The sequence below is a fragment of the Lynx canadensis genome, chromosome F2 (genome assembly GCF_007474595.2).
Source record: "Lynx canadensis isolate LIC74 chromosome F2, mLynCan4.pri.v2, whole genome shotgun sequence".
Classification (NCBI taxonomy): Eukaryota; Metazoa; Chordata; class Mammalia; order Carnivora; family Felidae; genus Lynx; species Lynx canadensis.
Window position 1 is genome coordinate 49,862,331 of NC_044320.2, and position 26,500 is coordinate 49,888,830.

General features: G+C 39.7%; 1 protein-coding gene across 1 annotated transcript; it reads right to left on the reverse strand.

Moving 5' to 3' along the window:
- Nucleotides 1–12,449: 12,449 nt before the first annotated feature.
- CA3 (carbonic anhydrase 3) lies at nt 12,450–23,088 on the reverse strand. Its single transcript, XM_030304407.1, has 7 exons — nt 22,761–23,088; nt 21,780–21,977; nt 19,264–19,382; nt 17,383–17,475; nt 16,293–16,355; nt 14,811–14,966; nt 12,450–13,427 (listed from the first exon to the last, which is right to left on the reverse strand). Exons 1-7 carry the CDS (start codon nt 22,792–22,794, stop codon nt 13,308–13,310), a joined length of 783 nt encoding a protein of 260 aa, XP_030160267.1. The 5' UTR covers nt 22,795–23,088; the 3' UTR covers nt 12,450–13,307.
- Nucleotides 23,089–26,500: the final 3,412 nt, after the last annotated feature.

The following is a 26,500-nucleotide window of genomic DNA, read 5'->3' on the forward strand; positions in this document are numbered from 1 at the left end:
CGGCCCGGGCCCCGGGTCCCTGGGCTGGCAACAAGGCTCCGAGCTCTCCGCGCGCGTGGCGGCGGCGGCGGCGGCAGCTCCCGGGCTCCCGGGTGGGACTACGCGCACCCCACCCCCCTCCTGGGCGCGAAGTCTGGCGACCCCGCGGACTGCTCCGGACACGGGCCCCTGGTGCCTTTCATCCCCAGTCCCCATTGTGATCGTAGCCCTGGCCTCAGAGCGCTCCCGCCCCGCCCCATCGGCTGCACCCGCGCCGGGGACTTCAGCCCCGAGGGCTTACTCCCCGGTGTTCCCGGCTCTAGACTAGCAGGCCAGGTTAGGAGCTATGACCTTGGGGCAAATAGGGATACGATCCTTGAGGCGCTGGGAGCCAGCAGCTTCGGGTGCTGAGAGCCACGCGCCCCCTACTGGACGACCGTGGAATAAAGTAAGAAAGATGAGCGAGAGTCTCTTGTGCCCTTAGTCCACACTGAGGAGAGAGCCCAGGAGATTGCATTTCCTTGCAACCGGTCAGGGTATCATATGAAGTGCTCATCTCCTACCTTCCTCCTCCTCTTTAAAAAATTAACTTTGGAGGAGAGACTTCCTAGCTGAGTACACATTAGTTTAAAACATTTTCCCCCAAAACTTCTAAAACAAATCACTTTTCTAAGAGAAATTAGGTAAAACGAAGTATTCCTTGCAAAGAGGCAATTTCCCTGGTTGAAAAAGGAAACTTGGCATCTAGGATACCTAAGAAATAATTAAAAAAAAAAACTGAGAGGACATTTTTGAGGCAAGGCAGCATTATGACTTGGTGGGCCCCCTTCTTCATAAACATACATACACACATACATAGTTATGGCTGTATTGATATGAAGAGTAATATCTTAACATTATGTATTTCAACATTTTCTTCCACCTAAGTGTTCCTTTTTATTTCTCCTACTTGAAAAGAAAACATTTTTGTGGACATCTAAAAGTGTTGTGCGCTTGAAGCACTTGTCCTTACTGTACTTAAAGATAAGGAACTGTTTTTAGGCGGGGACAAAATTAATGTCCTTCAGGAGACTTGGCCACAGAGATGGGAGGAGGATTTTCTGTCTTGTGGGTCTCTGTGATCTTTGAGAGATCATATTAAAGTTAAAACTGAAGATGGGGCGCCTGGGTGGCTCAGTCGGTTAAGTGTCCGACTTCCGCTCAGGTCACGATCTCGCAGTGTGTGGGTTCGGGCCCTGCGTCGGGCTCTGTGCTGACAGCTCGGAGCCCGGAGCCTGCTTCGAATTCTGTGTCTCCCTCTCTCTCTGCCCCTCCCCTGCTCATACTCTGTCTCTGTCTGTCTCTCAAAAATAAATAAATGTTAAAAACTGAAGAAGCAGGAAGAGTTTTACACAATTTTATCAGCCCTGGCATCATATTACTTTTACAGATAAAGGAATAAATTATAATATCAGTATAAATTTTTGTAGTGTTGATCTCAAAATCTTTGTATACTATAGGGGTGCCTGGGTGGCTCAGTCCGTTAAGCATCAGAATCTTGATTTCAGCTCATGTCATGATCTCACAGTTGGTAAGATTGAGCCCTGCCTTGGGCTGTGCACTGATAGCAAGGAGCCTGCTTGGGATTCTCCGTCTCCCTCTCTCTCTGAGTCTCTTTCTCTCAAGATAAATAAATGAACTTTTAAAAAGTCTTATTTACTATATATTTCACTTAATTCCACACAAACCAATATGATTCATGTTTATGTTTATTTGTTCTTGTCCTAAGAATCTAGAAAAGTGTGTACCTCTGGTTTTGGGGAGGGAGGGGTCTTTTGGTTGCTGTCACGGAGAATTCTTGGGCAAAAGAGAATGAGTCCCCTGAGGTTGAGAACTGTATCACATTATTCACCTCTGTACCCTACGTAGCTACCACGTTTTTGTAACCTGAGCCCTAGGACACTACCAACTACCCAAGAATTCTCTTTGAAATTATGTGGTCACTAATTCAAATGGAGGTAACCTCAGTTTCTCTTTACAGAAATCAATCACCTAACACATAACGTTGTGCTGAAGTTAGACTTGCTTTTGAGTCTGGGCTAATTCACCAGCCCTCTGCCCTTGGAAAAATTGCTTCCTCTTGCAAAAGTTCTATTTTTTTCATCTGTAAAGCTAGGATATTAATAATGCCTACCTCACAGAGTTGTGGGGAGATCATTCATATAAAGGATTTAGCATAGTGCCAAAAATTAGAGCTTAATAAATGTTAGTTATCATTATTACTATCACATGTTTTTGAGCTCCTATTACATGCTTAATGTTTTTAGGTACTATTTAGGGTGTAAAAGCTTTGGTCATCTATCCATTCATTCATTCATCAAATCTATCCAGTACTATTATGTGCCAAGAATCAGTAGAGGGGTACGGCCCCAGATCAACAGGATCCCTGACCTCCTGGAGCTTACATGGGGATGGATAGGGATAGTATACAATAAACAAATTTTTAAAAAAAGTGAATTTCCAACAGTGGTAATGACTATGAAGAAAATAAAACAGGAAAGAGGTAGAAAATTATGAGGGAAGGGTTGTTACTGTAGATGCAGTCAGTGTTCATGGAAAACCTGTTGAAGGAAGTGCCATTTCAGGAACCATTAAGGAAAGACCTAGGGAAATGTATTTCAGGAAGAGCCAACAGTAAGTGTACTGTTGAGGACAGTACCCTGCTGAGGACATTTCTAGAACAGAAAACTTGTGCTTAGAGCACTGTGAATGAGGAACAGACAAGTAGGTGAAGTTAGAGGCGGGCAGGGGCTGCAGCCTGCAAAACCTTGAAGACCATGTTCCAGGGAAGGACTTTATACTCATTGCATGGGGAAGTCACTAGGAAGTTGTAAGAAAGGGAATGATAAAAACTGCAGCAATATCATATTTCAGAAGGAAAAGGAGTTCAGAGCTTATGTGGTCCAATTCTTTATAGATGAGGAAATCGGCATTAGTTCCCAGAATGCTGCTTGCTGTCCCCCCACCTTCCTTGCCTTCGACCCTCTGACAATGACCTTTCACAAAAAGATCCACACTTACTAAAGTAAGCCACTTCACTTTAATCCAGGCTCTGGCTTTCCTCTTGGCCTCTGAGTTTCTTGACATTCTTCTGCGGTGGGATGGGAGGAAGTGCCACACAGTAGCCCAGGGCCCAGTTTTGTGAGTTGGGATTTGGCTTCCAGGGTTTACCCTCTCCGTAATCTTGGATGATTTATGTCACCTCCCCAAGCCTCAGTTTCCACATCTGAAATGTAAAAAGAGTACCCTGGGCTGTTGAAATGGTAAATGGACTAACTCGTGCGATTTAGTCATGCAAATTAGCATGATGCCTGGTTAACCATTAGCTGCTGCATTAGGATTCTTGTTCTTGCAGCAGAGACATAGAATTGTGCTATGGGAATCGGCTTTGTAAGAAGACAGACCTGAGTTCAGATTCGGGCTGCAACACTCACTTCTTATATCACTGTTAGCAAGCTAAGTAATTCCTCTGAGTTTCACTTACTTTTTTGTAAATTTGTGGGGGAATTCTAGCTCTGGAGCTTTATGACGAGAACTGATGTCTGGAAGGTACTACTTATGGCTCTGGCACTTTTAAAAAATTGAATAAGTAATATAATTATCATAATAGTACTTCCCTTTGTAAAGTAATAGATTGGCTTTTCTGTTTCTCCAGCTTACATGAAGAAAAAAATCACATTCATTTAGTGAACATTTTTGGAGTTCCTACTCATAAAAATAACACCAAAAACTGATTACACTTCAAGCTTGGTTCTAAATGTCTCATGTAGTCCTACTTTACAGCAAGGGACACTGAGGCATAGATGTAAGTCATTTTGCCCCAGGTATCCACCAGGAAGTGATGGATCCAGGTGTGAAACCAAGAAGTCTTACTGCAGAGTCTGAGCTCTTAGCCATCTGCTACGAGGCCTCACTGAGGACCTGCTAAGCTCCTTTTCCGAGTGTATAAAAGGCTCCTTCCTCGAGGTGTTGTAGTAAAAACGCATTAAGATAATGTCTGCAATACTGCTCTGTAAAGCAAAGTTACATCAACATACTGGTCATTTCTAGGGTTTTCTACCAAACCCCCTCTAACCAATAAAGTCACAGGAAATGGCACTAACTCTACATCTAATAAACAGATACGTTCACTTCCCTAAGTAAATTGCTTCTCAGATTTAAAACGTTAGCTCCTTAATGTGTCTTTGATAAATAGTAGCATTTGAACTTTTCTCTAATTAAAATTTTTAAGAGTAGTTGGGGATTTCAAACATTGCTACCAAGCTTCCATTTCAACCAGAAATAGAAGGGAAATATTAAGTGGGACAATTACACTAAAAAACACAAATTAAACATTTTAAATATTTTGTGTTCTGTAATAACTACCACATGCAGCACCAAGAAATATTCAATTTAATAAGAATAAAAGTCTATCTCATCGCAAAGCATTAGTTCTCAGCTGAGGGCAATTTTGCCCCACAGAGGATACGGACAACGTCTGGAAACATTTGATTGTCATAACAAGGGGGTGTGTGCCATTGACATCCAGGAATCCTGCTAAACATCTCACAATGCACAATACAGCCCCTTATAACAAAGAATTATTCAATGTAAAATGTTAATAGTACCAAGATCATGAAACTCTGCCTTAAGAGTATCTATAAGGTTATGCTTTTGTGGAAGGTCTCAAAAAGGGTTATACGTGTGTTTAGCAACACGTGAGCCCTAGCAGTGCTTTGCCCATAATGTGCCCTCACTGATTTTGTGTTGGTTAGACAATTGCACCTTAAGGGTATTGTTTATTCTCTTAGCTTCAGCATATTTCCAATGATGGCTTTCCTACCAAAATCATGATAGCTTGATTTTGTTCATAGTAGCTTTGTCACATGGTTGAACTTCTCTTTTGCTTATAAATCACCATCTTGTATGGGGAAATTTTTACTTCCTTTTAGAAACAAGAACAACTGAACATTTTCCATGCAAGGGGAATTGTAGGCATCACAAGCAAGTTTTTCCTCCTGATCAAGGGCAAGAGTCAGGATTCCCCAGTGTCATAATTGGAGACAAAGCATACTTCCCCTCCCCAAATTATCCTACCTCCACCCTCAGCTAATCCCCACTTGGTGAAACAGTGGATGAAACACGGACCCGGGTCAGTGTGGAACCATAGAACAGAACAAAGTTGACCAGCTGTGCAGAGACAGTATAGCCCGATCTTGTTAGCAGAAGGTTTCAAACCAGCTATCTATATAGTGCAATGCATACACCCTGGCGTGCACATGATAGGCGACTCCATGGCAGGAAGACAATGTGGGCACTAATATCTGTAGTTATTTTTTCACCTTCTAAAAATGTCTACTTTGTTATATTTTATAGTATGTATAATAGCACAATATGTGTATATAATTCACTTTAAAAAATCCTATTTGGTGGTTCATGCTCTAAAACTGTACCCTAGTGACCTGAATCACTCAAAAGGAGTGTGAAGTCCATTGTTGGCCTAAAGGCCCAGGTGACCCATAGCCTTGTTTTGTGGGTGGACTGTACTCTTGGCTCTGTTATCTGTTCCTTCTTTCGAATGGCACGGATATCATTATTGAACATGTATTTCGTGCCCAGGGTACTGGGTACCGTGGTCATGCCTGATAAGCCCTTCCCTTCCGTGGTCACAGCCATGTTTAGTACAATTTATTTTCAATAATGTTTAGACATTGCCTTTTTCTTTTTTTTAAAATTTTTTAATGTTTATTTATTTTATTTTATTTTATTTTATTTTATTTTATTTTATTTTATTTTATTTTTGAGAGAGAGAGAGAGAGTTGGGGAGGGTGAGAGAGAGGGTCACAGAATCTGAAGCAGGCTCCAGGCTCTGAGCTGTCAGCACAGAGCCTGATGCGGGGCTCGAACTCATGAACTGTGAGATCGTGACTGAGCTAAAGTCTGGTGCTTAACTGACTGAGCCACCCAGGCACTGCTAGACATTGCCCTTTTCTATTCTATTTTTTTCTTCTCCTTGATGCTTCTAGGTAGTTCTTTGACTTACTTTTCTTTCTTTCTTACTGGACACACCTTTGAAAAGCATGAAATCCTTTCAAAAGGAGGGTTTCTTTAGACACTTGTATATACTTTTAAAATTATATATCAGACACTGAGTGTTTTTGCCCAGCTAAAAGCACCATCCTCTTAACAAGTTGCAGACTTTGTTCTTCACTCCTTGTGGTAATTTCATAATTCCTCTGAAATTCCCTGCTCCTCTGAGGGCCTAATCAATCTTTCATACCAATGAAGCTGCTAAGAACAAGAGGCTTAGTACACCTCACAATCTTGACAACGGGCCCCTTTGAAGAAAAACCAAATTAAAAGGAAGAAATGAGACCTTCTCTGGTGAAATATCATTTTAAAAATCCTTTAAATAAAAAAAAAAATTATAATAGGCAGTCTCAGGGATTTACATATCAAGTTACGAATTGAGCCACAAAATACCCCTCCCCGTCCCCCCCCCAACCACTACCAACAAACAAAATAGACCCTGAGTCTGATTTCTGGTAAATTTGCCATCTGAATAAAACATTTCCTCAAAGAACTCTCATCTATGTTATAACGTAAGTTCTAGGAAGTAATTACAAGTACATGAGTACGTATGTGGTGTGGATGTCTGTGTTGTTTGAATAGGGCAGGAAATTTACTTGCATTGACCATCAATTATTGGTTGGGGTGGGGCAGAATGTGTTGATTAAAAATGTTTATTGAATTTTCAAAAGTATCACACGTTGCTTATCTCTGGCCATGCCAAAGGATTTGAGTTAGGAAGAGTTATCTTTATGTATGTACCATTACTATGAGCATCTTCACACAAAGCTGAATGAAATGGAGGGCTAAAGTCACTGATGAGAAAATTAAGGCAAACGCATAAAAGTTCAAGCATGAACATATAAAAGTATGAATCATGCCAATCAGTATCACGAGAGACCAATGCCACAGGCTCATTGCCAACCTTCAACTCTTCAATTTGCACATTAGAAGCACGAGTGCTAAACAAGATAAATATCCGGGTGGAGGTTCTCCTTTTATATCTCTTAAAACACGTCTCTTCTACAAGAAGTTAAGCTCATTTTTAAAATTTAAATTTTCAAATGGTAAGTTTTGAATATATGTGATATGCAACTGCTTCTCCTCTCCCATGAGTATTCTCTTTATCGAGAATTACACTAAAGAAACTCCGGCATTCCTCCAAGAACTCTTTAAGATGGCAGTCTCTGACATTCCCAGGATGAGAATGTAGGTCCCATCAACTCAAGGTCTTAAACTGACATTCAGTATTTTAAGATTCTTATTGTCCCATCCATCCATCCTTCCATCCTTCTCTCCATCCATCTGTCTGTTTCTCCCTTCGTCCACAAATACTTTTTGAGTACTGACTGGGTTCCAGGTACAATGTTAATACTGTGGCTTTAGTAGTATAACAAGACAGATAAAGTCCTTATCCTCTTAAAATCTCCCTTCCCCAATTGCTTATCTCTGTTCATCTCTCTCTCTCTCTCTCTTACTTTCTCTCTATCTCTCCCTGTCCTCCACATGCACATGTGATGCTATACATCAACATACATTACAGACAGAATATAAAAGTATTCTTGTTATTCCTACGATTGGTTCCTGATGTAAGAACCTGACCCCTAAATCATCACTGAGTAGCAGCTTCCTTATTGCTAACTTTCTGCCTGCTCCTTTTCCCACTTAGTTCTCAATCCCTCCCGGGACTGTACCCTGCCTTGCTCCTGCTCTGCTTGGCTTGTATAATCTTCCTACCCTTGCCAGGCCCTCTCTTTAGTCACCCTCTCCAGTGACTGCCTTAGGTCCTCCATTAAACCAATCATACACAGGAGCAAAAGTGTGAATTCTAAAAGCCAAAGTTGCATAGTATTTTCAAATACTTCCATTTGTAATATACTTTCATGGGAATCAAGTGCCCTTGGGGGATGACTTCCCTTGAACAAATGTAGTTGGAACCATTCAAATTTCAAATGAGTTGAATGAGTATGATAGAAATGTATGGACATGTTGAAACAAAGAATATGTGCATTTAATGGCCAAAATGTTTTTCCAGAGTTTCCAGGCTTCTCTACCTGGAAAAGATTTAAATACAAGGGAGAATTTGATTTTCTGTTTACTGCACAGAGTTGATTCTCACCTGGCTAAAATTAGCTTTTAAATCACTGGGTTTTATGCCTCTGCAGTGCACTTGGTCCCCTGTGACTGTACAGTTAGACTCGCGCTTACTCCTGCTGATTACCTGTGATATTATCTACCTGGTCAAGTTATCAGGTGGCTGCTATTAAACACCTTCAAATCTAAAGTAGTTCATTAGCTCTCTAGTCATTCATTCTCTTGATCCTAGATTTTATGCCTACGCTGTTGTATTACCTTTTGTGTAATTGGACTTGAGTCACCCCCAAATGGATAAACTTTTCTCCCAGGTTGACTTATGCATCTCGTTCAGGACTTTGAGTTTATGACATGCCCCAACAAGACCCAAATTAATTTCATGGCAGGAGACTTTCTGTATTTGTAATTAGGATAGATTTTCCACTTCATGCAGCACTCCAAGGGACTCTATCCTTTTGAAAGTCAGTAAAACAAAACAAATGCTATAGTTTTCCCACCTCTCCTCTTTGGCTTATTTTCCTGATGTCTTGCCAATCATACCCTTCCTCAGGTAAGATACAGAGTTTCTGGAACAGACCCTTCCTCAGGAAAAATTCTCCGGTCCTCCTCCAAATCACCCCTTATAGCATTGTACTGGTTTTTAACGTGGCCACATCTTGTTCTGCTACTTGGTATGGTGCAAGAGCCATTATCATTGTCAATGCCAAGCACAGAGGGGAATCCATTAGGGGATCCCTTTATAATAACTCCTTTACCATTATCTGAATTAAGATGTGGATTCATGATGTTATTAATAGATACATAAAGAAAAACATTATTTTAGGTATTGAATAAGCCATATTTCTTTTTCCTGGTTGAAGAAAAATTAATTTATAGAAGAGAATAATTAGCCCCTACTTAGGGTTTTATTCCATGCTACAATTATCATTCTAACAAGTTATAGGTACTAACTCACTTAATTCCTTAAAAAAACTCTCTGAATAAGTACCATTATCATTCCTACTCACAGATGAGGAGACTGAGGCCAGAGAAATGAACTTGCCTGAGAACACATATCCAGCAAGTGTCATATGACGTGCACCGAGGCCTGCAGAAGACTGAACAGGGCTGTAAAATGTCTGTGTTTAAGTTTTGATTCAACAACTACAGCCTTTAATCTCTTAGGCCTCACTTGTGACTATTAAATTTCTCAAAAATAAGAATCTCTCACCATCTTTTGTAGATAGATACGAATGGTTCACATTAAACATTTGAGAAAAGGAAAAGGAGTGTTCAGGATTTAAAACAAAACTAAACAAAGCAAAAACAAACAAACAAACAAAACCCCTCATTGCTCGGCAACCAACAGCAAGGCTTCTCATTTCATAGTCGTGTTTGTTCATTGTTTTGCTGCCATCTAGTGACCCAAATGAGAATTAAATACAAACATGATTTTGCCTTCTCATTTGCATTTTAAATCTGTAAGTGCTACCTTAGGGGTAGTTTTTTTAAAAATCATTAAATTTTCAAGGATGCCTGGGTGGCTCAGTCGGTTAAGCCTCTGACTCTTGATTTTGGCTCAGGTCATGATCTCACAGTTTGTGAAATCGAACCCCGTGTTGGTCTCTGCCCTGACATCACCAAGCCTCCTGCTTTGGATTCTCTCCCCCTCTCTGTCAGCACCTTCTCTCTCTCTCTCTCTCTCAAAAATAAATAAACTTAAAAAAAATAAAAATCATTAAATTATTATGTATTAAATGGCAAAAATATTACAGTTTTCATTTTCTTCCTTACCTCTTCTCACTTCTTCTTCCTCTACTGAAATAATATTTTGGCTCATGTCCAGAGTTCCTCTTTAATATCAAATAAGAGGAAGTGAGAAGAGAAGCTAAAATCTAATTTTGTTTATGTGCTGTCTATGATTTGATTTGGGACTATATGTATTCTTCTAGAATAATTTTATTTGTGGGCTTCCTGGGTAGCTCAGTTGGTTAAACATCTGACTCTTGATTTCAGCTCAGGTCACAATCTCATGGTTCCTGGGTTTGAGCCCCATATGGGGCTCTGCGCTGACAGTGTGGTGCCTCGTTGGGATTCTCTCTCTTTCTACCGTCTCCTCTCTTCTCTCTCTCAAAAATAAATAAGTAAACATTAAAGGAATAATTTTATTTATGCCAATTCTTATGAATGTCACTAATTTTTCACATGTGACCAAGTCGGTTTATAGTTGATCAATTTCACTCATATTTATTTAATTGCATAAATGAGGATAGTTAGACACTGAAACCTGAAGTTTTACATGTTCTATGTAAAATACTTCCCATTCATCTACATAAATATTCACTGATTGCACATAAATAGATTTGGATCAATGGTCATGAATATTTACCTCTTCATAAGTATATTGTCTCCCAATTAAAGGGGTAGGATTATAATTTATATAACATATGTTATATTATATATTATATAATATATTTTCACTCTCAACAGTCCCTATACTTACTAACTTCTTGTTGATTATGCACCATTCACAGACTTCTAAGGATATAACTATCTGAATATTATGACACACTTAATTCAAAGTAGTTTCTGTTGAAGTTTAAAAATATCTACGATTACACACTGAAGAACAAAAGTTGGCAGATGTTGAGATATATTCACTACAGCTCCTGCCACATCCCCTCTGTAGGTTGTGTGTGCCTAAAATGCAATTGTTTGGAAGCCTATGCGTGACCATGAAAATGATCCATACGCTGTATAAGGACGTAGTGTGGTTTCAGTATTCTAATGAACACGTATAACTTAGCATTTTGAGTGCAGAGAGAAAGCTGAAGTTTTAAGTTGGATGATAATTGTGAGCATTGGCAATGACTCAGATTGGGGACAGGGGAGCGGAATATGTTCCAACTGGGAAGTTGTCACCTGAAGCTAAAGAGATCATTTTCCAAGGAGCTCTCAACAAAGATGAGCAAAAGCCTGCATTAGTCTTAATCATGTACAGTAATGGGTTGTTCAAGAAGATGAGTGTTTGTCCTGGGGTCATCTAGGTTCATGACATCATTTATTCACCAAATATTTATTGAATGCTTGTGAAGTGCCAGGCACACTGCCAGGCAATAAGGGGAACATTAGTTTGTAAGACTCACATCTGCGCCCCCATGGAACTCACCATCTAGGGAGATAGCCTCTCTTGATTGGACATTTTCCCTTAGAACAGTTCCAGCCTTATTTAGCCTGTGTTCTTGAATAAGGACCCCTGTAGCTGGTATGAAGTTATATATTCCTCCCCTACATAGAGTGTATTCTGGGTACATTTTTACAGTGCTTTAAACATTACTAAGTATCCTGAGAGAATCAGCTTGCATATTACCACTAATTGATAAAAACTCCACACCTCCTAATTTCAAGGGATTTAATTAACACATCCAGTTTGCACTGACCAACCTGGTTTTGCTTCACCCAAGTGGTAATCTATTAAATAACTTTAGTCTCCTGGGACTTTGACTTCCAACATCACAGGACTCTCCTGATCCAATACTATTTTCATTCCTTACGGTGATTAAATTATTGCTATAATTTTCTAATGTAAGTCAACATATTAGCCAGTGATGTGATGAAAGATATATCAAAGCCACTAACTGCAAGACTAGACTTTATGCCTAAATATATTAAATGCTTTGAAGATCTCAATGTATGGACTTTTGTAGCATTAGATTAGTGCCATCCCAGTGTCCATTAAAAAAAATAAGGACATAGGGGCACTTGAGTGGCTCAGTCGGTTAAGCATCCAACTTTGGCTCAAGTCATGATCTCACAGTTCGTGGGTTCAAGCCCCGCGTTGGGCTCTGCGCTGACAGCTTGGAGCCTGGAGCCTGCTTCAGATTCTGTGTCTCCTCCCTCTCTACCCCTCCCCTCCTTGCACTCTATCTCACTCTCTCTCAAAAATAAATAAGCATTAAAAAAAAAAGGACATAAAAGCTACTGTCTGATTTGATTCCATTCCTCTTAGCAGCAACCATGGTACTGGCCTGGACCCCAGAATCCTAAACCAACTTTGAGGCTTCTGGAAACTATTCCACATCCTCAAATATATGGTCACACATTCCTCTTCTGGTCTGCAGTTTTCTCCAAAGGCCCTCACTGATTCTTAGCCACTCTGTGAGGGATGTAACATCCAACTCAAATCATAACCTAACTCTGCTGTCATCACCCTTCCATTATAAAAAACAGAGTTACAAAGTTTGCCATTCTTAGTTTTAGTCCGTTTCTGTCATTTATGACCCCTTTCTTCATTAAAAAACACAACACAATTTTTTTTCATTCACATCTTTATTAGTTTTGATGATCAGTACAACTGCTTTTACCTCAAGTGCAGTCATTCACTCCTTTGTGTTCTAGGAATTCTTGTTCCACCCTCAAATTAGAAAGATACCAGAGGCAATTTTTATTTTAATAAGCATGCAAAGAGAAAGTAGTAAAATTAAAAATAAATGGCCCTCCTTCAGGTAAAGAAAAATATTAGGATAAAGTCAGCCACCTTTGTGAAGAAGAAATTCAAATACTAGATCAAACTTTTTAAAACGCCCAGTTGAATGTGTTTTCCTTTCATTGATATTCAAAACCAGATAATCTTTACAGCAGCTAAAACTGTAATAAATGATGGGCCTCTTGTTGGTTTTATTTAAGGTTTAAAAGGCATCATTTCAATTGTTTGCGTCCATAGTAGTTTAATTTCTGGCTTATGCTTAGTTGCTATGTGATCCTCATACACATCTACTCCTACATATAAAATTACTCCTTACTTCTTTAAGATGGACAACTCACAATATGACAATAGTAAAACTGAAGTTCTGTGAAATTTAAGATGACAGAAAAATAGTGTCAAATACCCATTTTTCCAGATCTTTACTCCTCCACCTGTTTCTTCTTCTTTGAAACCTTATTAGAAATGCTACTTTCATAGGAAAGATGACTATTACAAAGGCCAAATGCGTTCATGTTACATCTTGTCAAAGGAGCTGGTTTCTTGGTATTACACTCTTGTATTCATTGCTCTATGAGTGTGGAAAACTGAAATATACTTGGAGTAAGGAGCACCAAAAGGAGACAAGGAACCAAGCTCTCCAATGGCAGGTTTCCTTTCCTGAAGAGGGCAAGCTCCAGCAGCCTCATTTGAAGGAGGCTCTCACCACCCTGCCCTTGATAGGCTGTGGAGGCCGCCAATTCCCCACCAGGGGCACTGGGGGCTCATTCTCAGCGCTGGAGAAGAGGCTCCTCAGCTTTGCCATCTGCAAGGGGCAAGGGGAGACTGTCAGCACGACATTCTGGCCAAGTGCACACATTCCACATGTGACAGTCGGGAAAGTCTGGCTTTTCAAACAAGACAAGGAAACCACGAAACCTGTTGGTCCAGAGTTATTTGGTTACCAGTTCCTGAGTAATATAAGGTCTTTCTCTATTTGTAATAACACTTTTCTTCATTCTGTATAGATCACCATGCCCTCTCATCAAAGTGTTTTCCTTCGAATTCAGAAACAATTATTTAAATATAAGGGGTCAGTATGAAGCATATGCTTTATGTAGGAGGGGATGACAATTCAGTGCAAATAAGAAGTTAATGGACCTTCATTGTAGAAGTTTATGGAGTACATTTTTTAAAAACAGAAAAAAAATTAGTCACACTATAATTAAAACTAATTTTTTTCTTATAAGAGGAAGAAAAATTTAGGAAATTATCTTCTGTATGCTACATTTCTACCCAAAAAATGTTTTTAGCTTTCTCCTTAAGAAAATTGCATTCCTCTTTCAAAATATGTACATGAGTGAACCTGACCATTAAATCTAATCTTTTCATTAGAAAATTATCATATATACTTGAGTCTGTAACTGGCAGAATTATGAAAACTGTCTTAAGTAAGGGAGACATACTGGTAAATACTTCACTATTAGACATTCATGATCTAGGGTGTGAGTTTTTGTGTTGCCCATTTGCTTTAATCTGTTCTCCATAACCCTGGTTACATATTTCTTCCTAAACAATCTTTCCTTGAAAGTCTCTCTGATAAATGTGGCAAGGACATTGATTAGACGGACACTAAGAAGAAAGGCCGTGGAAAGGGGTCAAGGCGTATTGGAAGCAGACAGACCAGAGCTGACTCTCAGCTCTTGCACTTGGCTGTGTGATCCTGGGCTAACAATTTAACCTTTCTGAGCCACAACTTACTTGTCTGTAGAATTGGAAAAACCATATACATGTCACAAGGATGTTAAATCCCTTCCATTAGTATCCTTTTCCCCAAGCCTGTATTTACAATCTCCTAACCAGTGCTTAGTATTTGAGGGGCCTCCAAATCAACAAAGGCTAACTCATATTGATAATCTAAACCCTAAAGAGTTTCTAGAGCATGAATCCAGTCATCGTTCATTATCACAGCCACCTTTACATCATCATCATTTATCCTGGTACTTTTGGAAGCCAAGTTTTAGAAAGCTGACGAAGCTGACTGTAATTAACCAGGGCAAACTATGAGGTCTCTAGTCGTATAGCTGTTTTGTAAGCATCCCTTTAGCAGCTGTACATTTTCCATTTAGCATCTATGTCTTATACAGCCAATGTAAGTGGCTCTGTAAGTCCGTGTGTCCTCAAGGCTCCACTCGTGGCGGCAGCTTACCTGGTCAGAGCTCACGGTCATAGGCTCCTTCAGCAGGAGCCACACAATGCACTCCTCACAGGGCGGCGTGGTGAAGGAGCCGTGGTAGGTCCAGTAGTCCCGGCAGGCGGGGAACAGGCAGGACGGGTCGAAATTTGTGAAGGGAGCCTCCTTGCCCTGGGAGAGAGGAGGGCGCAGGCTCAGTGAGCAGGTGCACCCACACCGCCCACCCCAAGGGTTTCACCATTTTGTGAGAATGGATTTCAAATGCAATGGAAAAAATGGTACTGTTAAGCAAAGTTCATGACTTTTAGAAATAAAGGTCAGAGGGGGGAAGCTGGTTTATGTTATGACTTTGACATAGTCATTGTAACATTTTATTCCCTATTAACTGTCAGTAGAACTATAATTCTATCATTTCTCAAGAAAAGGAAGAAAACTCACATGTAACCACAGTAAAAATATTTCATATAAGTTAATGTTTAGGTTCACAATGCTAAATAAAAACCAGGATCCCTGGAATATACTCAGAATACTTTCTGCGGTGATAAAACTTAAAAGCATTTTATTAGAACAATTCCAAAGGCAATTAAAATGAATCTGTTAATTAGAAGAGTCCACTGTTAAGATTTAAAATGTATAGGTGTTGCCCAAGAGAGAAAGGGCAAAACCAAAACCCAAATATTTAGTACTTCTCTAAGTGTGTGCATTTATGCATGCATGTGTGTGTGTGTGTGTGTGTGTGTGTGTGTGTTGAGGGCAGGGGTTGACCATTCAACTTCTCTTACATTTACTTCATTAAAAAATGTCATCTGACAGACTATGAAAATTAAATAGTCTGATATATGTGAAATTGCTCTAAAAATTATAAACCATACGAATACAATAGCATTTGTTTGTATACATATACTTAGCATATTCATCAAACTTAGTAACAGATTTTAAGTGAAACAAATACACTTGAAAATGTAAAAATAGGAGCGCCTGAGTGGCTCAGTCAGTTAAGCAGTTAAGCGTCTGACTTCAGCTCAGGTCTGATCTCACTGTTTGTGAGTTCAAGCCCTACGTCGGCCTCTGTGCTGACAACTCAGAGCCTGGAGCCTGCTTTAGATTCTGTGTGTGTCTCTCTCTCTGACGCTCCCCTGCTCACACTCTGTATATCTCTCTCTCAAAAATAAATAAACATTAAAAAAATTTTTAAGGGGCGCCTGGGTGGCTCAGTCGGTTAAGCGGCCAACTTCGGCTCAGGTCATGATCTCGCAGTCTGTGAGTTCGAGCCCTGCATCGGGTCTGTGCTGACAGCCTAGAGCCTGGAGACTGTTTCAGATTCTGTGTCTCCCTCTCTCTGACCCACCCCCGTTCATGCTCTGTCTCTCTCTGTCTCAAAAATAAATAAACGTTAAAAAAAATTTTTTTTAATTTTTTTAAAAATAAAGAAAATGTAAAAATAAAAATTGACATTCCCTGCTTTATGTTCTAGGAGGGAATATGATTTATTTTCACCTTTGTCTTAACTTTGTCCAGTGCGTCAAGGAACAGCTGGAATTCGCCTTTCTCACGTCCTATCTGTAAGAAAATAGGAAACCAATAATTATATTTTTCCCTTCTCCATAATCTATGATTGTCTTGAACACTGACTGTGATCCATCCATCTGCAACTGGTGTTTATAGATCTGCCAGAATATCTTGTACTAAGCAAAAACATAAGTTTATTTCTCCCCCAAGATGTTAGGGTATATATTTTTTGAACTAAACTTAGACACCAGGCCTCTGAAGTACAAAACCACAAAATCACATGATGTCCTTGACCTTCTCTGAAGTCATTCTTCTCTTTTTTATATATATAGAATTAGAGCTGGAATGGACTTGACCTATGTAAAACTAAACTTATTGTCTTTTAATTCAGACCTACTCCACTTCCTGTTGTGTTGCATTCAATCACTGAAAATGACCCAATGAGTTCAGGACATAAAACAAATTAGGTCATTCAAAAAGAAAGAAGCTAGATTTTCACCTCTGGCTTAAAATCTAGATTATGTTACTACTAAATTCATAGTGTTAATGACACTAAGTCCACTTTAAACCAAAGTTGGCCCAACAACACACACATTCCGTGTGCTATCTTAGCCTGGGATCATGTGAGTGGTGGCTTCCCTAGGCCGAGGGGATGTCCAGCCAGGGACTTGGCATCACAGTGGTTCCCAACATTGGCTTTTCTGGTTTCCAGTGTGATTGAAATAGAGTAACGGGAAAGGATAATGAACAATACTGTTTTTCTCTCCCCACCACCATAATAAGCTCCTTCCAAGGCTCTGTCTCCATTACCCTTACACACACACACACACACACACACACATTCATTCTTGAAAGAATTTAGAAGTGTTAGGGTTACTAAAGAATGGCAAAAGAAACATGTTTAAAGGAGAGCTAAATAATTTGAGCTGATCTTAGCAGAAATATCTTGATTAGTTGAATGAATAATGACATTCATTCCTCTCTCTCTAAATAAAAGGAAGGCATGGATCGCATGCTACCTTAACCACTGGTAAGGAACTAAATTATGGAAGAAAAAGGTGGCCAATTTTTACCTTACCTTCAGAAAAATGCCAACCACAGCTATCCCATCAGGCTGCTTGAGAGCTTCTCCAAAAGTGTTATACTTTGGATTCCAGTGAACCAAATGAAGCTGCAATGATACAATATAGGTTAGGAGGAAATTTTCTAGAGTAAAGAAATATGTATAAAATTATTCAAAATAAACCCAATTGTAGTCTAAAGTTGTTGAACACTCTTACAGAAGTTGATAGAATTCTAAATATTGACATGCAACATTTTGGCGAAATTTTTAATGGTTTAAAGAAGAACTGTATAAAATTATTATAAGTAGATCGAGAACTTTGTAATAAGCTATCAGTGAAAGTTGAACTTTTGTTAAACTAATTCAAAATATTTATTTTAGTTTTGTACAACATTTAATTGCTCCTTTTTCTAACCAAATGAAACAGTGAAACGTACAACTATAAGCAAGAAGCTGCTAACATTCTAGAGTTAGAATTAATAGGGAAGTAGCAGGGGACAAACAGTAGGAAAATTCTTGGGCATTTTTATATCTACCTCCTTTTAGCATCCAGTGCTCAACAACCTGGTGGTAACCTTATCTTAATTTAGAACATAGGCACCAATTAAATTAGTCAAATTTCCCATATTCAGTTACACAGAATGGAAAGAGAATACAGCAGTTCACAGCAGTTAAAGATACTATATTCAAGATCAAAAGCGTTGAGATAAACCCATGTATAAAGGCCAAACTGCAAGCCTTGCCCAAGGTTGTAAGAAATTTACTAAACTTTCCCATTTTCAGGGGGAAGGTGTCTAGAAGGCAGCCTTAATTATTTATCTTGTCATGGCTTTCTAGACGGACTGTAGAGCAGTGTAACGATCATAGTGAAGTGTACTTTGGGTCTCCTAGAGTTTAGTTTAGCCAGCAATTAAGCACTAATGATGCTGCCTAAGACCGTGTCCACAAGCGCCTCCAAGGTTCCTGCCCCAGCTCCCGTGTTGACCAGAACCTACCACTAAAAAGAGTGCGGCAGTAAAAACTGAATGCTCCTCACCTCCAGTGCATGTGTCACTACCCCTTCCAGGCTTAGCTTTATAAAAACAAAATGCAGGAGGTTTGTCTTCTTCCTTGTAATTTGATGCCTTGATCTGAACTACAAATCAGGCTTTTCCTTAATGGATTAACCAAGAAGTAGTATTTGCTCATATTAAATTGTATGTGTATGTGTTTCTATCTATTCATCTATTTATGTGTGTATATACAAATATATACATATATATGTATATATATACATATGTATAAATATATACATATATATGTATGTATATATATATACACACACATATATGCACACCCTTCATTAAGAGACTAGAACATTAACATTAGCCAGAATTACTAAATGCTATTTTTAGAGCACTACATTCTTACAGAAGAGGCAGCTTAGGGCCCTGGACAAGATGATAAACTCTGTTGCCAATCTACATAAGGTAGAGTGCCAGGTTTAACACTCACCAGCCATGTAACTTTGTTATGTAGCTTTTCTGTGCCTCAGTTTCCTCATCTGTAACCTATCCCATAGAGTTGCTGAGGGGATCACATAAGTAAATACTTGTAAGCACTTAATAAATGCTAGCTATCCTTATCTTTTCTGTTCCATTCAGTAGCTTGGCTGTTTTTTAAAACTGCTATCCAATTTCTTAATATAACCTTGAAAATTTTCATGCATGACATAACCCATCTTCTCTTAGCCATCTAGCCTAGAATATGTAGCGACTTCAGCTTACGCTAAAACTACTACAGCTCTTTTTCACAACTACGGGCTTGAAGGAAGAGTAGCGGATACTATTTTGTTGTTAATTTTCACTTGGCAGGTTTCACTTTGTGACCAGAGTGGACCATAGCAGTTCCTCCTACCTCCGCAGCATACTTGACTCCATCCACAGAGTGCTCAGAGCCGTGGTCATCCGAGGTGCCCCAGTGAAGATGAAATTGACGAAGCCGGTAGGGTCCAGTGAGAGGACCACCCCTCAGCACTGTGATTCAGAGAAGCTATGTCAACAGCGAACTCATGCTTCTTTTACAGAGTTTTACTTTAAATTTTTTTTAATGTTTATTTATTTTTTGAGAGAGACGGAGACAGAGCAGGAGCAGGGGAGGGGCACAGAGAGGGGGGAGACAGAATCTGAAACAGGCTCCAGGCTCTGAGCTGTCAGCACAGAGCCCGACGCGGGGCTTGAACTCACAAACCGTGAGATCATGACCTGAGCCGAAGTTGGACGCCCAACCGACTGAGCCACCCAGGCGCCCCTACAGAGTTTTACTTTAAACAAGTGTTCTTATAGACAAAGTTTGCTGGGCAAAAGTCAGTCTGCTACTGTTCTCAAGCACCCTGGTCTGTTCTCGCAAAATAAAGTCTTGGGATATATCAAAATAAATGATTTCTCTTTTCTGTCTTATTTTTTTTTTGCTTGTTTTATTATGTTTAAAACATCAATTTAACATTCATGACAGTAAAATTAAAACAAACAATGGGCGATAAGGATGCAGACTATCGACAAATGAGTTGGTCCTGCATTGCAGTGGGAAGAACATGACAGTTGAGAGGCAGGCAGATGTAGGTTCAAATCCTAGCTAATTGTGTGATGTCAGGCAAGTGGCTAAACTTCTCTGAACCTGTTTTCGCATCTCTATGAAGGTGATAATAATATCAACCTTTCAGAGCTGCCGTGAGGATTAAATGAGATTAAGGACTTTAAAGTGCTCATCACAGTGCCCATAAGTATACCAATAACTGAGCAAATGTGAATTCCTTCTCCATGTCTTGCTTCCAACTCCACTCTTCTTTAAGACTACAAGCAAGAGCTTTCATCCATACTCACACTGTGTCTACTCAAATGAGATAAAATGGAAAATTCAGAAATTTCTCGGGAATTAGTCAATGGTGGATGGCTAAACTAGACAGTTCTGGGTAACATTAGTTTTTGAGTTTGTTGTCCAAATACCTCAACCCTTCACTTAACTTTGATCTCACTTCATTCACCTGGGGAGTGATTTACAGGTTCAAATATTTTCTGCAGGTCATTGGAAACTATGCAAAAATCCTAAAATCAAGATTTAGCAACATAAGCTACATCAAAATAGAATTCAGAGAGTAGCTATTCTAGAAAGGATTGACCAACTATTGGTGCTGAAATGGCACACTGAAAGCCACATAATATAAATCTGAAACAATAGAGCTAGACTTGTGTGAGCTTGGTCATGTAGAAATAAGTGGTTTGATTCATAGCATTTTTCCTGTCCAAGCACTACAACAGTTATTTTTTGGACACATGAATCCAATTATTAGGATAACTCATATGGAACTGTATTTCACCATTTTTGCTTACAAAATTGGTATTTTCATGTGGTTCAACATAATAGATACTGTTTAGTTTTGTCGTTTCTCCTTCAGAATGGAACTTGATTTAAATGGAGAAGGGAGAAAGAAATAACAGCAACATGAAATTATTGTTTAAGAAAATACAAATTTCCATGATATTTCTTATTTGGAGCCTTCTGGTAGGTAGGAATTATGACACTATGCTCTTTTTATAACATCTTTGAGAATACTCATTTATGTAAATCAATGAGGATAATTTTAACTTTTTTTTACAAATGTGGTTGTAGGAAAATGTATTTTGTGCATCAATCATCAAAATATTAGATTCTTTCTTACCTCATTTACAGTGAAATAAAGCATTTCTAATTAGCCTTCTTTTATTTCTCCGACTTGCTTAATAGTGTTGTGAAATAAAGAGTTTTTTAAACATGTGATTTTTCATTTGCACACAGCACAAATCACTACTCACGAAATTGTCAGATACTTCAAAAACACTCACCAAAAGGATTAATTATACGAACCCCACTGAAGCATTGAAGGCAATGTTCCAGACTCATCTAATGACCTTATTCTCTCCCCTGGATTGCCCCCCCCCCACCCCACACACACCCCAGAGGCAGAAAATGCTATGTTCCTTGCTTTGTAGGATGGTATCTCGGCCACACTTGGGAATGAGTGCCTTGCTCTCTAGGCTGTGGTCAAAAACCACAAGAACCCTTAGGTGTAGGCCATCAGAGCCTGAAGGACACTCATTTGGACTCATTGCCATCACCTCCCTATCAAGCTGCATTTCAAGAATGCATTGCCAACTTTTAGCTTGGGCAAAGGGCCATTTTGCAGCAGCAAAGTTGACCAAGGTTAGAGAGTGTGACATTCCTAGTCAATGCATAAATATAATTCTTCATGACTAGAGAAAAACAGAGTATCATCTCCATTTTCAGAGATGAAGTGGTTCCTTTTCCCACTAACTCTGTTACTGTGTCATAAATCTCATTGTGCCAATATGGACATTGAAAATGCCCATGTGCCTCTACCTAAGTGCCATACTTACTTGACCTATCATAAGTATCATCAAACACAACCCTGCAGGTCTTGCCGTTGTTCAAGATGGTCTTGCAAGAGCCAGGATCATAAGATGCTGACCATGGCAGCAGAGAAGGGTCATGCCTGATGTCTTTAGTATGCAGTTCGATGGGCGACTGGTTGTCTCCCTTGGCAATTGGATAAAGTTCATGCCAGTGGTCAGGACCTAGGAAGTCAAGTTGAGGGCATGGATTTATTTGGTGGCACATTCTGAGCCCTTTCTAATAGACTAAACCAGCAAAATACATGGACACTAGTCAATGATTATGAAAAGGCCTTGGATTTCAGTTTGGGCAAGACAAGGCTTAGCATTTAAGACCTTTTCATAGTTTTGTTAATAGTGAACCTAGAAACTATTTAACTCAGAGGAGTCCCTCTGCTTGCTCAAGAATACAGCCTCAAAGGCTTATTTTTGAGATGCACTTCATCACATGTCTTACCAATGCCATCTTCTATCATGTAGCTGGAATAAAATAACAGTGACCACATGTGGTTTTCAAAGCACACCCATATTTCTTTTACCATGGGTTAGGCAGAAGCCAGCAGGCAGAGCAAGGATCTTAAACCAACACCAGGCTAAGAGAGGTTAAAGTGCTTGCCCAGTATCATGGAGTAAGGGACAATCAGAACTGGACCTCTCGTGGGCTGACTTCTCAGTCAGAGGCAGTGTGATCTTGAGCAAGTTACGGAGCCTCTCTCTGCACTTCAGTTTCCTCCAACGGAAGTAATAACGGCTCCATACCAGGGAGAACTAAATGAGATAAAGGTAAAAGGGTCAGCAGCTTTTGGCACTTGATAAGTGCTCTGTAAATGTTAGTTTCCATCAACCCCTCTTCCCATAGTTTCCCCACGCACTCCCTAGATTTGCCCACTTTCTATGCAATGCCAGGGGCTCCTTTGGCACTATCCCGGGACAGGGGGGAGGGGGTGGGTGGCTGCTCGGACTCACCGTTGTGGCTGGCGTAGCCCCACTCCTTTGCCATGGTCGTCTTTGTGGGCACTGGACCGCAGCTGACTTCTCTCCCTGGCGTCGTGCAGAGTCCCCGCGAGCCCGCGCCTTTTATATAGGTCCCCCACACACTGCATGGCCTTATTAGGTCAGTGAGGGTGGGGCGGGGGGCTAAACTGGATTGGGGTGGTATTTGGGAGGCGCGGTGGGGGGAAGCCAATGAATTCCAAGAGCTAGACAGCTGTTGGGCTCCGAGGGGAGATGGGCGAAGGCCCCCACCCCCTCCCTACCCTCTCCCTGAAACCGCGGCTCCTGGCTCTGCTAACTCTCCCTCCGTCTCCCAAAGCTGCAGGGCTTTCTAACTAGCGTTGCCGCGGTGCAAAAATGCGGGCAACTTTTGTTTCCTCCTCCCTGCCTCCCTCCTGCAGGCTTTTTGTTGTTGTTGTTTCGGGAGGTGGGGTATCCTAACTGTGCTTAGCCACCAAATAAAATGTGCACCCCAGCAGCGCTTGCAGCCTCACTTCGAAGTTGCTTTTAGCCCAGGCTGGTTGTCTGGCTGCGGTCTGTGGACGCTTCTGGGAGTTTGTTTCGTTCCAGCGATCCGGTTACGGTGGCTGGAAAGAACATGTTTGTTTGCCTGACCCGTGTTTGACTCCCTTGCAGACAACTTGTAAAATGTTAGGAGCAGAGGATGGGAAGAAAGAGGCCGGAGGGAAGGTTCTATAACTCCGCTATCCTTAAAGATATTTACAATGCCCCGTCTTTGGAACCGCCCCAGGCAGCATTTCCCAACCTAGCGAGTCCCTTTGGTCTGCAGGACGGTGAGGGCTGGATCTCGGAGAGCTCCGGGAATCCGGGAGAGGTCTGCATCCTAGGTTCACGCAGAGCAGGAGCCTGGGACTGATTTACCCCTACTCCGTGAGCCGTACCTCTGCTCACGAAAAGTCGAGAATATTCTGGAGTGTTGGAAGGCCACAAACATAAAGTGAGTCATATTGTTTAAAATGTAGAGCCTCCTTCTCCAAGAAAGAATGAAAGATTAGAAGAAAAGGAAGAGGAGAGTCTTCCAGAATTGCTTTCTGTTTTTCTCTGTCCCTCCCAAGTTGTTTTAGAATATGATGACCCAGGCGAAAGGAGGATGGAACTGGTAGGTCCAATGTGCACAGAGATATATTTTTAAATGTCTGGTTATGGTTTACATTGAAGAAGTCAATGTACTACATATTTGTAAGTCTGAGAGTATATGGTCAAATTTCTTCTTTGTTCTAGGTCAGTAATAATACTACTTACAAAAAAGACAGCAAAGAGATGTAAGACTAATTTCAGTGCTATCTCGAACAAGGTTGCAATATACATTTCCTTAATTGCTTTGACTTTTATTGATGCTAGCATTTTGTATTTGGGGATTACTAACCTTGAAAAGGAAATCTCTCATCATGGTAAAGATAGCTCATCCCCAAGGCATGTGGAATGACTGACCACACTCATAACCTGGACGCCAGGGGAGTCACTCCCCGGCGTATTTTTGTGACCAGGGATCATTTGATCCACACAATAGCAGTGTGGAATCAAGAACTGAGATAGTTCGGAAAATCTAAGCGAACAGCAAAGCAAATGCCCTTAGACTCTGAACTCAAATATGTCAGTGTTAGATTAGAAAACCTGCAGATTTGGGTTGTCTGGGGTCAACCTTCTGCTTTACTGTGATAGTGTGGTGCTATAGTTTGTAGTTAATGGAGGTGTTTTATATTTCTTATTGAGTACATAACTATTTGTATCAGTAAACTATGATCTTGCTTCAATTCATTAAGTCATAATCTCTCTTTTTCTGGTATGTGTAGTTAAAAGTTGGTAACTACATTTCATGTTATTTGATACAGTGGTAATACAGATAAAGTGGATTTTTTTATGGAAGTATAGTTGACATACGATATAATATTAGTTTCAGGTGTACAACATAGTGATTGGATATTTATATACACTATGAAATGATCACCCTGGTGAGTCTAGTTACCAACTGTCCCCATATAAAGTTATTACAATATTAGTGACTATATTCCCTATGCTATACTTTACATTCTGTGATTTATTTATTTTATAACTGGAAGTGCATACCTCTTAATCCCCTTAGCCTATTTCAGCCATCCATTCCCCTCTTCCTCCACACCAGCAATTACTGGTGTGTTCTCTCTATTTATGAGTCTGTTTCTGTTTGGTTTTGTCTGTTCAATTGCTTTATTTTCTATTTCTGTTTGGTTTTGTCTGTTCATTTGTTTTGTTTTTTAAATTCCATCATAAGTAAAATCGTATGTATTTGTCTTTCTTTGTCTGACTTATTTCACTTAGTATAATACCCTCTAGGTCTATCATGCTGTCACAAATGGCAAGATTTCATTCTCTTTCATGGCTGTGTAATATTTCATTGTGTATATACCCCACATTTTCTTTATCCATTCATCTGTCAATGGACTCTTAGCTTGTTTCCATGTCTTGGCTATTGTAAATAATGCTTCAGTAAACATAGAGGTATATATCTTTTCAAACTAGTGTTTTCTTTTTCTTCTGGTAAATACCCAGGAGTGGGATTGCTGGATCATAAATTTTTGGAGGAACCTTCATACTGTTTTCCATATTGTCAGCACTATTCACATTTCCACCAACAGCGCACAAGAGCTCCCTTTCCTCCACATCCTCGCTAACACTTGTTATTTCTTGTCTTTTTGATACTAACCATTCTGACTGGTGTGAAGCAATAGCTCATTTTTGATTTACATTTCCCTGAGGAGTAGTGATGTTGAGCATCTTTTCATGCGTGTGTTGGCCATTTGAACATCTTCGTTGGATAAATATCTACTCAGGTCCAGATAAAATGTTTAATAAAATCTTTATACCAAGCAAGGCCAACAATCCAGGAATTCATCATATTGTTATTGTTTATGTATAGACAAAATTTTAAAAATGGGTTGTCAATCAAATATCATATGACTTCACTCGTATTAGGACTTTAAGACACAGAACAGATGAACGTAAGGGAAGGGAAGCAAAAATAATATAAAAACAGGGACGGGGACAAAAGAGAAGAGACTCATAAATATGGAGAACAAACTGAGGGTTACTGGAGGGGTTGTGGGAGGGGGTATGGGCTAAATGGGTAAGGGGCACTAAGGAATCTACTCCTGAAATCATTGTTGCATTAATGCTAATTAGGATGTAAATTAAAAAATTAAAATAAAAAAAGAAAGAAAAATAAATAAAATAAAGATTTTTAAAAATAAAAAAATGGGTTGTCATTAATCAAAAAAAATAAAAGACTCTCCACAATGAATAAATAACAAATTAAAGACTGTACACAATGCCATATAAATTCAAATAAACACTAGGCAGAATTTGCAAAATGAAGTATTTAATAGTTTAGGTGTCATCGTCTCAAAAAATGATGGTTGGCGTTTTCATTGTATTTTCCTATAAGAAAGTTAATAAAAATTGGAATTTTAAAGCAATTAACATCAAATCATGTCAAAATAATGTATTTTTCAGAAACCACAAACTAATCATTCTCATCTTAAATGATTTGCTCCAGCACGTTTGCCTGTAAATTTCAAAATTCCCTGTCAACAGTGCAAAGAGATCATTTTTTAAAAAATTTCTGTTAACTTTTTTTAGTGTTTATTTTTCGGAGAAAAGAGACAAGCACAAGTAAGGGGAGGGCAGAGAGGGAGGGAGACACAATACCAAGCAGG

Bases quoted from the DNA above. Each gene is read 5' to 3' on its own strand.
- CA3 (XM_030304407.1), bottom strand. From the start codon at position 22,794: ATGGCAAAGGAGTGGGGCTACGCCAGCCACAACG. The intron at 17,476-19,263 runs GTAGGAGGAACT...GTATCATTGCAG, and splicing joins GAGTCAAGTATGCTGCGGAG to CTTCATTTGGTTCACTGGAA. The intron at 16,356-17,382 runs GTAAGGTAAAAA...ATTTTCTTACAG, and splicing joins TGGTTGGCATTTTTCTGAAG to ATAGGACGTGAGAAAGGCGA.